The sequence below is a fragment of the Ciconia boyciana genome, chromosome 2, assembly GCF_034638445.1.
Source record: "Ciconia boyciana chromosome 2, ASM3463844v1, whole genome shotgun sequence".
In the NCBI taxonomy this organism is placed as follows: domain Eukaryota; kingdom Metazoa; phylum Chordata; class Aves; order Ciconiiformes; family Ciconiidae; genus Ciconia; species Ciconia boyciana.
The window spans coordinates 72,546,026-72,562,266 of NC_132935.1; the positions used below are offsets into that span (position 1 = coordinate 72,546,026).

Genomic DNA, 16,241 nt, shown 5'->3' on the forward strand with positions numbered 1-16,241 from the left:
TTTTAAAAATGAGAATTACTGCCTTATGTGGAATGCCTTTGAATCTGGAGTTCTTAACATAACACGATGTTATGCCAGCTTTTTACAGGTTGTATTTAAATTGCATTTGATTAACGTAATTTTATGCACGTAGTTTTGGAAGCTCACCTAGCAAAGAGTTGTTTTTACCTGCACTTAGTTGCCGATATGATAGGATGATATCAGATATCTTTTCTACTTAGATGCGTGCAATCCCTACATAGGGATTACTCTTGGATTCTTAGGTTTTTAAAACTCCTAGTAGATTCCATGTGGCCCTTCCATGAAAATATATAATCTGTTTATTCGAGGTGTGGGGATTTTTGAGTTTTTGTCTCTGGAAAAAAAAAGTCTCAGAATCGTAGAAGCTTTCTACAAGACCGGAAGATAAATCCTTGTAAGTCTTGCAGCACATTTCACATCTAGCAGCGGGAGAAAAAAGTGTTTTAGGACTTATAGACTGTAGATAAACTCAGATGGCTTTTCCTCAGTGAGTTTCATAACTTTAACGTATTTAATCTTCTTTCTCCCCCTCATTTTTTTTAGTACATTCCTGCTTCTAATCTTTCTCCTAAATTACTTCCTTCTAAGAGACTATGCAATATAGAATATTTACAGATACAGCTTCTTGTTATAGAGGAAGCTTTTATAGGGGAATCGTTTCCTCATCCCTTTAAACGAAACAGATACAAATGATTTTTCTAAAAAGAACTGGTCCAGAATGGCTAAGGTAATTACTTTGTGTATAATTTGCTCAATTTTTGAGAGGAGTTTAGGAGGGCCTTCAGCAGTGAAGAACTCGTGGCACTAGTTCATGAGGTTTATTTGTCAGACGCCAGGCTGTGGGATTCTTCTGTTTTTCTACATTTGGAATATATATAATATCATGTCTTTTATTTTTGACTATGGTCCATATTTTTTTCCCCCCTCTTTTAGTGGCCTCAAGCAATCTGAAGCAGAGTCCTGCTACATAAATATAGCACGAACACTTGAATTCTATGGAGTGGAATTGCACAGTGGTAGAGTATGTTTACATTGTAATTTTTCACTTTGAAAAAAAAAAAATTATATGCCTTTTTTTACATGAACTTAATAGCAGTAAAAACAGTAGCATTTAAGTATTGACTTTATCATGTGTTATTTTTAACTAAAGTGTTGGGTAATTTTTCAATAATTTCTGTGTAACATAGGTGCTGGAATTTCAACCAAATAAGCTAGATCTCCTCAAAAGAGTAATAATGTATTTTTAAGATAAATGGTTTCAATACTGCAATATATTTTACTTCATTTTACTAAAGTTTATGAATGTCTTAGCATGAAAGAAAATGAATGCTCTGTTTAGTGCTGTGATGTAGTTGGCAGGTGTTTTAAGAGTTTATGTTCTCTGAGTTTCTAACAGTGTTAAGAATATAGTGTTGTTTGTGGTTTGTTTTTTTTTTTTTTATTCCTGTATTCCCTGACTCCAGGCTAAATCTAAGCAGTATTTAACAGCGTGGAAGATGACCACCGAAAATGTATTTGAAATCTTTCAGACACAGGGCTTGCATTGATAAGAAGCATGTCCTAGGATTTCACTGGCTACTGGGATTTAATTGTTTGATTACACTAGCTGTCTGAAACATATCCCCAAAATACTTTATTTTTTTTAATTGCATCCTAGTGTGCAAGTTACCATTTGTGCTTTTATGTAATAGCAAAATATTTTGGCATAAAGCTTGTAGTATAGAAACTTAATGAAGTGTAGTGCAGATGATTGATTTCCTAAATGAAGATGACTACTGTTTTTTCCTAATATTTTTCTGAGATTTGTTAATAATCCTGGCACTGAGAACTTTAACAAAAAAATCATCAATTTCTGTAGTGATGGAAGAGATAGAAAAGGTCATTTTCTTCCTTCAGCATGATGTTTTCTTCTGTTTTTTCTTTATGCTACCACAAAGTGTGTTGCATTAGATTTCTGAGAATTCCTAAAGTACTCCTGTATAAAGCCACTGTAATTACATTCATATTAATGAAATACAATGCTCTAACAGTAGAGGCCTTTTTTAAGGATGGGGAAAAGTACAAAGGAAAGGAAATAATTGAAGTGATCAAAATATGAACTGTCTATGCTCATACCATCTGATATGAGTATCAGGAGAGGCAACTGTTATGTGACAACTGTTAAAGGTGATCAAATATCTTCGTTCACATGCATTGGTTGTGGGTAAGTAATTTAGCATAGGTGAACAAATTTATGTTCCTGTGTCTTCCGACAATGTAAAAGGCTTCCCAACTTCTAATAAGGTGATTACGTTTAAATGGTAAATGGGTATCTTATCAAATCTGACTTTGTCTAGGTTCATTGTCTGTTCATTGGGTCATCTGTCACCTTTCTGCTGTATTGAAGAACCCTTTACTGTCACACTTGAGATTTCCCTATATGTACTTAACTTGATCAGTCTATGCCTTTTAAGTTCTGTTGTAGCCTAGTATTTTGATAAGCCAACTTAAGTTCCCAGACTTTCACCATAAGGCTATTCTCTTAATATTCATGGGATGCTGTTTCTGGAAGTTCTTCAATTTCCAACATCCTTCCTGAGTTGCAGGCCACCAGACCGCACGCAGGATGTCAGTAGTGGTCATAACAGTGCCAAGTGATGAGGGTAGTTTAGAGTGGGTTCAGATATTTTCAACTAAATGAAATTTCATTGCAGTGTACTGGGCTGTTCTGAGTTAGAAATATGTTCTGGAGATATCTGCTTAAACAGTGGTTTGTTGTTTTTTTTTTTCCCCCAGTGCATTTTTTTATGTTTAATGACCTGGGGCTCATGGATTGTCAGAGTTTGTCATGAGCCCCTGCTCTGCCTGACACCAAACTGTATGATCTGAATCAAATAGAGTACAGATTTGGATCAAAGCCTTCTCTATTCCAGGCTGCTAAGATGCAGACAGTCTTGCTGCTATTTCAATCCAAATTAATATTTTTATCACAATTAAAATATTTTCATCCTTCAAAGAAATTGAAGTGATCTATTTTTTTCTAGCACTTGAACATCTAGACAATTAGAAGCTGCTAGGAAGGAAGGAGAAAACAAAATAGAAAATGGCATGCCACCTTCTAAATCTGTGTTTTGATATAATTTGAATGTTGAGATTTGTTCTTCCTCTCCCTTCCTTATCTCAAAGTGTGTAATGGAATAAGAAAAGTACAGAGAAGGATAACAATCATGAATATTTTAAGGAAAAGCCTTCTGTAGCAGGTGAACAGCATGGAGAATGTGAATAACGAACAAATTTTTTTTTTGCTTTTTAGTAAAAGATTTAAGGAGATTCAGTCTCCCTAGAAGAGAAAGGTTTAAGCAAAAGGAACTTTTTCCATATGGCTGCAATTGAACTGTGGGGATTACTGCTATTTTAATGGATAACCAAGGTGAAATAGGTATCAAGAGCAGTTAGGCAGTTCAGTGGAAGAATGATTCACTGGAGTCCATTAAACATACAAAAGGCTTCTGATCCAGGAAATCCTTTAGCTGTGAATCACCGGAAGCTGAGAAGGGGGGTTGTTAGTAGCGGTGTGATTGGTTGTCTGGAGTTTTGTACTTCCAAAACATCAGTTACAAGTCGTTGTTTGGACTGAATGCCATGAGGCAAACCTTTCAACCAACATGTTATCATTGATTACACTCCTGAAGGCCTATGGGAGAAGTGACAGCACTGGATTATATTGGAGTGGACATTCTCGGCATTGTCTTCTGGTAGATAGTTTTCCATTTGCCAAGTGCTTTGCCTGTGCTACAGCAGTCCTGCAGAAGAATTCTCCTCAACGTTTGGTCTCATCTGGTAGCCCATGTTGGCTGTAAATTACACTTTTCTGAAGTTTGAAACAGTCTGTTTCTGAAGTTTGTAGTGAAGGTTAGATACCTCCCCCCCAATATGCTACTTCTTCACAGAGGCTACCACGTTATACCCCAGCTTTGGCAGGGATGTTTGCCATGCCTCCTGATATCCTCCCCCCGCTTACTACCGCTCTTAAATCACCCTTCCAGTTTTGTCAGATCCCAGTGCTTTGAACAGATCTAGCAGGGACTAGTTAAACTGTGGCTTTTTGAAAGGCTTTATCTCTGTGAATCCTTATGATTCAGCTCTTTGCTGCTACAATAGTCTTGGTCCTCTTAGATTGAGTATGGCAGAGGAACCAGGTAACACCTGGCTTTTATACTAATGGCCAAAAGAAGCTGGTGGTTGAGAGTGGGATACTTTTGGATAATGTTTCTTGAAGATCAGATGATTATCTAGTTTCCTTAATTTTAGTGTTTTATGGTACAAAGTTAAATATTTTGCAGGACTCAAGTGTGAGCTTTCTTTTTAGCAACTTGCTAAACATGAAACTTCCATTAGTGAATTAATCTGAGCTCAGTTTTCATCTGCAAACACTTCTGCTTTTCTCTGAGGATAAATCTGAACTGCTAAAATTGTAATATTAAAAAATGAAATAATACTAAGAAACTCAGGAGAGTGAATTCAATACCTTAAAGCTGTATTAAGATTTCTTGAATTCCTAATCTCCTTTTGACTCTGGACCACTATCCCATCTGCTCAATAGTTAGTCTGATGTTAACTCATCTTTCATTTTTACTCAGAGATTTCTTAAGATAGGAAATGTGTAGAAGCAATATTATTTCCATATCTACAAAAATCCAGATGGTAATTGTAAATTAAATCAAATGTGAATCAGTATTTAAATAGCTAGATCCCTGGCATGATCATTTTTGTCTTTATAATTTTTTTTATGATTATCTCTATAAAGAAACAGGTAAAAAGAAAAGTATATGCATGTTATTTCTTAGTTGTGCAATTTAACAGCATAGATGTTTTGAAAGGGGAGAGCTGCACATCTCATAATCTTTCTTTCGGGAGACCCTCTTTCTTTATGCTAGTCCAAAACCTTTGTTTTGGATTCCTTAGGTTTAACATAAGACAATTCATCATAACAACAAATAGCATGGGAGGTTAGTGTTTTGGACTGGGGCAGATGGGGGTGGGGAATGAACTTTGTTCTGACAAAGCTCCCAGAGAAAATAGAGTAGTTTAGCCTAACTAATCCCTATCAAGTGTTTACCTAATCCTTTATTTCTGCTAAATCAGTTAGGTTTTCAGCTTTTTCTCCTAAAGCTGTTTTTTCTTCACAGTATTGATTTTTAAAAGCAGGAACCTCGAGTTCGAGTAAGCTCCAAGTGCTAATAATACAGGCTTCTGCCCTGCTTTAGGTTGGCTGTATCATGGCAGGGACAGCTAAATTACATGGAATTCATCTCCTGAAATACCTCCGTTTTCTCCCCAAGTATTAAAATAAAGGGGTGTCAGTTCTGTATTCCTGTAATATGCTGGCATAAACTGACAGTTCGGGAGCTTCTTCCGATGGAGATTCAACCAGCTCCTCTAGCAGCAGTTCTTGGCAAAATGAGGCAGCAGGTTGCTGAGGATTATTAATAATTTCAGCTGATTCTGGGCTACCTTGATGTTATGTGTATTGGGACTGCTACCTACCTAATGATTTTCTTTTATTATATTCTCAGAGATAGGACTGGTATTCTTTTCATCTTGTCGGTATTCAGTGTTAATGCGCTATGTATTAAATAGGTTATGCTCATTCTCTATGAACTGCTGTGGTATTTCACTGGAGGTTTATAAATCACGTTGCAAATTAGGTTCAGCTTCATTCATATGCCTGTGTCATGCTTCTATTCAACTATTTTTCAAGGATTTATTGTAGACTTTCCACAGTATTGTTAGAGCACATGCTATCTGTTCTATTCTTCTGTACCGTAATAATATAAAGAAATTGGGATTGGACATACAAGAAAACTGTATATTAACTGAGCACAGAGTACCATCTAGAGGAGCAGCTAAGCTACTGAAGGCTTTCAGAGAATCCATTACAAAATAGTCTGAAACTACTTTTGAGTCAAACCTGATGTTTTAACCAATGGGTTCTACACTTACATGTAGATTTATGCATGTGCTCAGCTCTGTTTAGAAATTTGTGTAATAATGTATTAGTGTGTGTTGATCATAGAGAAATAAGAAGCCAAGATTTGTAACTTTTGTAACATCAGTTTGGGTTTAGACTCAAATTGACCATTCACCATGTCTGTCTGTCGTCCTGTGTCCATTGCAGTGTGTCCCGTCCCCGTCCCGTCCTGTCCCCCCCGCTTTTTTTCTTTCAACTCAAGTGTTTGCTTATACATAAGCATGTGTTTCCTCTTGAGTATCTCAATACATATACGGATTGTAAATTTATGGATGCATTTTTCCAGTTGAGCATGTTAAGCGAATGCACGGTTTTTGTTTTAGTTAACAATGGATTCAATTTAGTGTATCAAATATTCATGTACACAAGTATATTCCTTTAGCATACTCTCATATGCAGAACTGTGGTCATCTCCTGCCCAGTCTTTGTTGGTAAGACCTTTTCGGAAAAAATAAGGAATTATTTTGTTTTGTCTCTTTAAACAGCTTAGAATCAGCACATTTGTGTTCAGTTCCCAAAATTCTGTGACATTTACCTGACTGATCTGGGAGGTACTTCAACTCCTTTCCCATGGTTAAATTAATAAGGCTGGACTTGAAACTTTAGTCTGATACTGACCTAAAGAATATCTAGTGTAGTAAGATGAACATTACAACTTGTTTTAATGAGTGGAAGTTTATAATACCTAGTAGATAATGTTGACGGAAAGAGATGCATGAGAAAAAAATCCAAATATGTGATTGAATTTTTGCCTCAGGAATAGCAATTTAAGTACAGAAAACTTGAAAATTAATTTATAAGTAGATAAATGGGAATGACACAAACTGCATCTACGTTCTTACAGCATTTTTCTTTTGCAGGATCTCCATAATCTAGATCTCATGATTGGGATTGCATCCGGTGGAATTGCTGTTTATAGAAAACTCATCTGCACAAGCTTCTATCCCTGGTATATTGTTTTACTAGTAAAGAAATATGTCTGGTCTTTTCAATCTTATTTCCATTTGCTTTAACATTTATTCCAAAGAAGCCTACAATACATAAATTTGTTCTTTATGGGGTATCATGATATTTCCTTGCGTTGAGATAAAAATGAAACCTGTTGCCTAGGCTTTTAAATCTCTAAGACTGTTGGACTCCTTGCACTGTGTGAAGTCTTGATCAAGTTAATTCACATAGGGGTCTCAGTACATGATTAGGAGGACCCTGTGGTCTTAGAGATTTGCTGCTGTTATACCCAATAATATGTCTTTTTTTAAAAATCAGTATTACTAGTAAAACTCAACAGCTAATGGTCCGATCATTTTATCCTGTCATTCAGCAAGAAGATATTTGCTTCTCAGAAAAGAAATGTAAAATGAGTTATTTGGAGTTTCAGATTTACTGGAACTAGGATAATATAATTTAGACAAGTTTTTAAATGTCATCAAACAAGGCTATATAATGTTAACAATTTTTGGAGTCTCCAGGGGAGACCTTTGCATTATTCTATGATACTGAAAACATTAGAATGCATGATAGTGCTGTAGAAAATAATCTCTACAAAGAAGCAATGTACACTCGATGTCTACCATGAATGACATTAGAAATTAGTTAAGATATAATCATTTATAGTATTTATGGCTTTTTTATTTATACCATACTAAAAATAACATAAATCAGAAATTATATGGAGGCTGGGCCTTTCCTTAAGGTTTTTGGATTGGATCAGAAAGAATTTTTCTCAGTCTTTCTTTTTTTAAAAAAGTATGAATTTGTTTCGTATACTCAAGTATAGCTTGATCATGTTATGCATAATTTCCTTGTATAATTTGTAACAGTTTTTCTGGATAATGTTTTCTTAATCATGACAGAAAAGTGTATTCTAATGGGTTGTACTTGCTTTTTGCTCCTTAATTATATAAAAAGGTGCTGCTTAGCAATATTCCTTAAATATTCAAGTCATTCCATCCTTTCATTATGAACCCAGCCTAACGGGTATTTTCTATGGGAAAGCAATAAAATAGGTTTCAATTTATTTTTAGTGGAAAATATACTTCACAGTCTCTGGATTATTTTTTTTCTTTGCAGTGAGTTTCTTTTCAACTCACTTGGATGTTCTGTAACCATCCTAAATGTATGTCAATAATGCTCTCACACAGCACAGTGACATCTTGTATTTTTCTATCTTTAATGCACACTAAAGCATAAAAGAATTTTATCTCTCATCTTTGTGCCCTGAGCTCTGCCCTTTCATATGTCAATCTCTCAGCTTCTTTAAACAGCTGCAGGTTTTAAAAACTGCCAGCTGGAGGCGCATTTTCTGTCTTCTGCAAGTCGTCTTGTGCCAGTTTAGTGACTTAAGGTATGAATGAGTAATAATAATCCTGGAAACCATAGCGACAGCATTTTAAAATCCAGGACTATATGATTTTTAGGGAAGGGAAAGAGAGCTTTATAGCACACAAGTGAGGAGGAATCCACAACTTCCTGTGCTACTTTTACTGCTGGAGAGCACGGAGGAATAAAACACAGATGCTAAAACATCATTTACAAAAACCTATTCTTATTTACAAAAAGAAATAGAGGGGAAAAAAACCCACAGATTTTTCAGTTCAAATAATTTCCACTCTAAAATTTGAGGTTTAGGCAGCAATATTTTCAGCTGACAGCTAATGCAATTGTTCCAAGCTTTCCTACTCTCTCTCTAAAAATATCCTTTCAACTTGAAAGGAGAAAAACTCACTACATAAGGGATAACTTTTTAATATTTTATTTCTGGCTTCTTGAATGAGTTAGTCATAATTCTTCATGCAGGAATGGTGTCTGTTCCTTGCCCCCTGAGAACAAGAAAACAAGGAAAGTCACCAGAGCAGACTAGCCTGTGCTGTATTTGTAGTGTACAATTTCAATTTCTTTTTAGACCTCAAAGCAGGATATATTTCTGTAATGCCTGGAGTTTTAATGTATCGTGGTTGGGCCGAAGGTGTTGCAGGTAAGGAGATTCCTTACAGAACAGTATATGCCTGAGAATGCAAGAAAACACCCATTCAGATAATTGCAATAGTATTTAGGCTTTTTATGTAACACCATTTGTAGTAAGTAGTTTTTCCTATGGGCTGAGCAAGCTTAACCGTAAATGTGGTAGAACTCAAGGTGGCAGCAAACACCATCAAAGAACTCTTTCCAAAACTAAGTAAAATACTGTGCAGCATTAGTGGATGACAATAATACAACTATGCCATATGGTAGTAGTCAAAGGGGACCAAAAGTTTTCAGGAACAGAGGCAGTGAGAGAGTACTGCCTTGGCAAAAGGAGGATTTTCAATCAAAGCAACCTACGTAAGGAGCTGACTGATCAGTCAGAGGCAATGCAAGTCAAGGCAGGTTTAAAAAATAACTGTTTAACGCAGTGTTTTATATGCTCTGGAAAGTTATTCTTGGGGGTGCTCAACTGTTTTGTGATAATTTCCAAATTTGTTTTCCAAGTAAAATACTACCTTAATGGCAAATACATGCAAGCACTCTCTACATAAGCAGCAATTAAGGTTGTGTATTAAACGCTATTCAGTGTATGCAGTTTCTTTGCTTTGAAAACTTCAGAGAAACTGCTAGAGGAATGCATTCTACGTTGCCATTAAAAGATTCAGCAGGAAAATTTCTGTCAAATTTGCTATGTAAGATTGTGGAGTTTTTTACATTTTAACTGGCAAAGTATAAGACTTTCAGCTATAGAAACATTTTTGCTTCAAGTCAAAAATACCAGCTGTTAGTACGTACTAAGTTCTACGACAGAACTGCCAATTTGATCAGAAATGAATAATACTGTTGCCCACCAAGAGACAAATCTATTTTGACCCTTGTGAATGATAGGAAGACAAGACCCAAAAGATGTATCATTATTAATATGCTACAAGTATTGAGCGTTTTACAAGTAAACTGTGGAATTTAATTTGTGAATGTTGCATAGTCACCGGACAGATTATTGGTGAGTGATAAGGGCAGCTGAGCCACCGGTTAGAATAAGAATAACTGCATTCTATTCAGATCATGTTTTGGATGTGGCATCGTCAAGCACGTGTTATATCTAAATCCCTTGATACCTTAATCTCTTGGATTTTTTGTGGATTGTGCTATATGCGAACATTCACTCAACTTGTAGGCATAACATTGCAAATGATTTTTAGTTAATGTTAAATAAAACTGTTGGATTAGCAAGTGTTCTTTGTCACTGAATTAAATAGGTTTAGTTGTACTTTTAAGAAGAATGGAATTGAGAGGGATGCTCTACTTAGAGGAGAGTCAAAATAAAGAGACTTAAAGCCCTGATTTGAATTGAAGTGATTATGTGGTCAAGCAGTGAATAATGTTGTGGTTTTTTTTTTTTTTTTAAAAAAAAGGGAGGGATTGAGAGAGTTATGGCATGTTTGGATGTTGGCTACCTTTGTTGTTGGGTGGAAGGGTTTTCGCTTAGTCTGCAAAGTTAGTTTTGTGTGTCCTGCATTTCTGCTGGCTCTACATTAGGGTAAAAACAGACCATGACAGCGACTGTGTAAGCTGAGAATGACTCAAAACTTATTTGTTGAAGTTTAATCTAAGACAAGGAATGTGTTAAGAAAGAACCAGAAGCGCAAAACTTGAGTGGTACTAGTTCAGGTGGAGTATCACTAGGATTAAGAAAGGATTTTTATATAAATGAATTGCATCTCAGTAAATGCACCTGAAAAGTCTATATGACTTATCAGGAAGTTCAGAATCCAGAACTTTTAGATGAGCAGTACAGATAACTACCATTTGAGCTAGCAAGTCAAATGGCACAAGTATTTCAAGAGTTGGCCTCACAGGAGAGGTGGATACAATTTAAACTTTCTAGTAACCTGCACAACAATTTGCCTGGTTGCCAAAGAATGTTGTGAATGAAATTCCTGTTTCTTTGTGGTTCTGTAATTGATGGAGAAAAGCATTTTCAGAAATGGGCACACGTTCAGTTTTCCACCTCTTTAGTGCAGGAGGGGGGGTGTTCTTTCCGCTGCCTTTCTTGTTTGTAACTGGCAAATATAGGAATCCTGTACCAATGAGGAACGTTGCTCTGTAATTGAAGTGCATCTCTCATGGGCAGTGGGGAATGAATGATATTCATTGTCCCACTTGCTGGGAGTGATGCAAAAACTGTGGTAAGAACTGAGATAATCTTCAATATAGTTCATACATGACGAGATCTAAGGTGCTGTAAAACGCTATCAGTTGATGAGAATATTCTGAGACTTTTAGCAGCAACCTTCCAAAACCCTTTCATGGTGTGTAGATGGTGTTTTTCAGGCAGATATGACCCGATCAGACCTTAAATAGCTTTCCCAAGGCATCCATATGATTCTAGCTGATCATAGATTCCTTTTTCTAAAATGTGTAAGTTTTCAGTTATTGAAGTATGGTGGAGAAAATGTAGGTATTTTAGACAAGTCTTGTTTTGCTGTAGGAAGGTGCATGGGTACCTAGAAGTTTGTTTAATTTAGCAAAACTGGTAAGCATATAATTAAAATGAAAATAGCTTGAGCACCAATTCCAACTGTAATCCTTACCTTAGAAAATCTTTATTCATACTGTGTATATATAGAAAAGAGGTGTTCAGTTCTGTATAAAGTTACTACATAAATTATGCAGCAATGTTAATAATTGAACTGAAAAATATATTAACACTCATTCTTAGTTTTCATCCTTCCGCAATTATGATTTTTAACTACAATGTTTGTTTAGTTATTAATACAGATACATTATATTTTTCACATTATGAAGCCAGTTCTGTGAAGTCTCTGGGAAATTTCAGATGTTGTATGACCAACCTTGTGGTGTCATTAGGGTCTTAAATTTTGTTCCTTAAGTCACAGTTGTCATATGATTCTTAAGTTATACAAACTTGACACATTTAACATTTGTGTGGCTTAGTAAAGGATGTCATCAAGTTTTTGCTGCAAGAATAGATTTGGTGGGAGAGAATTGCTATGTGAGCTATTTACAGAGTAAATGAGGAAGAATCTCAATTTTTAAAAGACCTTTCCTTAGCTAAAATTTTTACTTTGAGTTTGTTGACTCCGATTTGCCACTCTGTTGAGTGGCTGAATATGCAGGAGTTGGCTGCATATTAGTCATTGAATATTTAACAGCTATAATCTTTTAGGCTTGCTGTACACAGTATTATTTTTTTTTTTTTCCCCCTTTTAACATTGTTTAGTATTTCATAGTCTGTTTCTTTCTTTTAGGGTGAACATATTAAAAATTTCCTTTAAAAGGAAAAAGTTTTTTATACAACAACGGCAAAAACATGTAAGTAGTCATTTTATTTTGTTTTGCTCAAGCGGTCATGTTAATTTTTTTTTTTTGCCTTAATTGTTAAGACAACAAAAGGCTCTGTGTTAACTTGCCTTTGAAATTCTGTTTTGTTAACTTGCCCTTGCTATTGTGGTTCTTTTATGCTCGGTCTGTTTCCCATTTTTGTTTCCTTTCCAGCATGGAATCTTTTCACATTGAGTCTGTTGGACTATATCTTACCCATGCAGGTTTCTTCTCCCTTGGAGAGTAGGGGGAAATACAGATCTTCATCCTTTCTCCAGTATTTTGTAACCTAGCATATTTCCCTTTTCTTGCCAGCATCTGCTGCTCTTTTCTTTGATGGTCTCCCTGCCCAGTAGAGTGCCTCACTGCAGTGAATCTACTAAACAGCTGCTTATCCCATCTAGGAGGACTGTGTGAGGTCGCTCCTGCTTACAGGGCTCAGAGCTCTGGGAGAAAGGAAGGTACCTGGAGAAAAGGACAGGTCTGCAACTGAAAGACATGAGGTTGGAAAGGGGGATAGTGCATCTCCTGCTGTGTGTAACGTGGAGCACTTTAGAAGCTGGCAAAATATGTGAAGATAGTTGAGAAAACTGATGTACAATAGAAAATATAAAAGTAGTCTTCATAATGCTGTGTGCTTTTTGCAGAATGGTTGTAATATTAGGCTATTTAACAGAAAAAAAACAATCTTCGTTACAGTATTGTACTGCCACAATATGAACAGATAATTTAAGCTGGTTTTTGAAAAAGAGAATATTTAATATGACAGGACAAAATATTGAAATTAGCAGCCAGCAGATACATAGATATTTTAATTCAGTTAAGGACAGAATTCGAGTAGTGAAAGGTAAGTGTTAACTTATACCTAAACTTTATGAAGGCTCTTGTAGTAAATCAGTTCTTAAAGTGCTAGGAGCTATGTTACAAGAAGACCTCTTGACCCTCATTGGTTAGAGGGTCTTCAGAACACAGATTGCTGGGGGAGGCTTTTTTTTACCCCAAAGGAGAGTATTTTCATCTTTTCTCCCCCACACCCCGTTTGGTGGGTATCTCCCAAATTTGAGGAGTGTGCATGTATGTAGGCATTCTTAATTTTCAGGGCTCTTGTGTAAACAAAGTTAGTATCTAGAGATAGTGTTACTGCACTAATGCTTACACACATAGCATGCACAAATGAAACTGTTTTCTCTTTTGAGAGAGTGTGTCCTAACCCACCATAGAGGTGTCTTAAGTTTTCTGCAAGCTGTAATTTTCTAAATATATTGTTTCTATGTAAACTCGTCTCGGTCTGTTCAAATGTTTCACTGTATGAAGAAATGAGTGGTTGGCAAACCATTCTACTAGCTTGTGAGTGTAATTGTATTTGTATTACACTCAGTGTAATTGTATGACACTCACAAGTATTACCTTCTAGGTTTGAGGATTAAAAATTCACTGGTAAGGAGTCTTATTAAACTTGGAATATCTTCAAGTATACAAATATTGGCAATTGACAGCAATTTCCAAATGCCTCTGTGAGAATAAATGTAGGAACAGAACTCTGAGAGTGATTAATAACAATGGATAGTAAAATGAGCATGCTTACATGTTTTTTGGAATATGGAGGAATAAAGTATCAATATGTAACAGTCGCTGGACTCAAAGATCATGTAAAATATGTGTGTTCATTGCATAAAGACTTTACTGCTGTCAAAAGTTGAATTTCTCTTTCTGGAGACCTGTGTCTGTCACCTTTGAAGAGGGCAGCATTCTTAAAATTTGTTCAATTAAGCTTTTGTTAAATGATGACAGTTCAAGGCCCTTGACTCGTTTAACTAATCTCCTCTTAAGTGATCATAGTTCTTTATTTCATAACCCACTGAGATAAGAGTAATGCACACTGTATCGTGCTTAGAGAGCTACAGAACTGTAGGAAAAATAAGGCCAGCCACATGACCTTTTTACTCTTTCTCAGTAGATATGAGAAAAAGCAGACCAGGTGCGCTATTAAATCTCCAGATATATCCATCCTTGTCATTTAGCCCCCTGTGCCTGAAATTGAGGGCAGCAAGTCCGCATGCCTGCAGTACTTCGGTGTTACTGCTTTGAAAATCTTGCTGTCACAGTAGAATGGGAGTGAGGGGGCAGCTGGACTGCTAGGGGTTTTCTCCAGAATGGTGGCTCGCTTGAGGGTTTTATGAGGGCGGATGACTGAGGTCACATCAGTATTTGGATATATCAGATTTTTGCTTGGAAGTGCAGGAGGAAATAGGTAAATGAGGCTGAAAGTAAGGAAGGTGGAAGAAGGTGGGGAAAGCAGAGCAGATGCTACATATTAGTAGGCAAGATTTTACTAAAGATGGTGACAGTGCTATAACATTTCAGGGTTTTGTGTGTCGTATGTAGATTTCTTTGCAAAAATCTACAGAAAGTTCTCAAAGGCTATGAATTTGCAGTCATCGGGGATGTGCCATGTTTCATTGATTTATTCTCCTTATTTCTCTTACTCCTTTTTTCTTTCCTTATACCCCATTCTGAAAACTCAATTTACCTTATCTCACTGTTTCCCTACTACTCACCTCCTCTTTTACCCTCCCACTGCTTCAGTCGTTTGATCAGCTACTTGATAGAAGTATGCAATATTTCTGTTTCTACTGAAGAGCTACATAAGGACTGAGGAGCAAGACTGATGAATCAGTGAATGTCTGATGCTGTAAAAGCTCGTGATATGTAGACTTAATGAAGGGTGCAAGATTAAGGTAGGAATAGGAACTATGCTGGTTTACAGGCAACATTTTAAAGCTTCCAGCAATGAAACTTTATATCCAGCATGCTTACTAGTGCTTAAAAACAACTTCATTTTCTACATATCAAAATATGTTTTTACTTGCTATGCTGTAGATACTTTCAAATTCTCTGTGAATTGAATAGGCATATATCTGATGCTGAATGCTGAAATAGCAAGAGACTCACTTTAGCTATTGAAAATTGTTCCCTGTACCTTAATGGTCACAAATGTGACTAATCCTCATTTCTTGATAACTATTAAAATACCATTCTTTTGCAGCTTGAGTTGAAAAGTATGATAGGCGCTAGATCCTTGGATCCCACTACAACACTCTTCGTCTTTAAACGGTGCATTGATTTAATAGCACGACTTGCAAGGTGGCCTATTAGTGAGCCATATGGTTTTGTTAATAGAAGATTTTGTGAATTTAAAAATTGGCTACTTTTTAATGAAAATTCTGAAAGTATTTATCCTAGTATAAGGCCATATTTAAACTTTGAACCCACTTAGAAGCTGTTAAGGTTCTGTGACAACAGTTGGGAAGAATGTACTTGTGGCTTAGAGAGTGAGATTCATTACTGTTTTCAAACCTAAATTTCAAAACAGGATATTAGGGGTACTTAATTCCTTATCTTTACATTATGGCTTTTCGGTATAATTGAGATGTTCAGATAATCTAATTTTTATGGCAACTGAAAGACCAGTACTCCGGGCTGACAAAAATAACTATACACTTCCTTTTATTTGTCTTCTGGAGTAGTGTAAAATGCTTCAAGTGGTATTCAGCCAACAGATGTTATGTAAGAAAAGCCATTTGTCATTAAATCTTTAAGTGATCTATGCTTTTTATATTGCAAGAAATTCTAAGTTAAAATTCCACTATGCTTCCACACTTTATTTTATATAAGCTAATTAGAACCAACTGTGGTGAACTGACAAAGATGAATTGGTTCTAGTATGCATGAGGCTCAAATAACAAACCCTACTTCTTAAAAAATAATAATTAAAAAAATTAATGTTTTAATAGATAGAGGAAAAACATGCCTGAAAGATTACAATCAGTTAATGTTTTGCAGTGCCTATGTAAAATCAAGGGGCAAATCCTTTTTATCTTTCTCTTGAGATTCTCATTGG

General features: G+C 35.9%; 1 protein-coding gene across 3 annotated transcripts in view; it reads left to right on the plus strand.

Moving 5' to 3' along the window:
- Nucleotides 1-16,241, plus strand: part of PTPN3 (protein tyrosine phosphatase non-receptor type 3) — a 134,131-nt gene that overhangs the window by 60,617 nt on the left and 57,273 nt on the right. For 2 of the 3 annotated variants that reach the window (XM_072852967.1, XM_072852969.1), the window contains exons 9-11: nt 955-1,042; nt 6,892-6,980; nt 12,268-12,331. In XM_072852967.1, coding sequence (XP_072709068.1) covers nt 955-1,042; nt 6,892-6,980; nt 12,268-12,331 — 241 coding nt within the window. The remainder of the gene's footprint in view (nt 1-954; nt 1,043-6,891; nt 6,981-12,267; nt 12,332-16,241) is intronic. The other variant, XM_072852970.1, reaches the window with a different exon arrangement.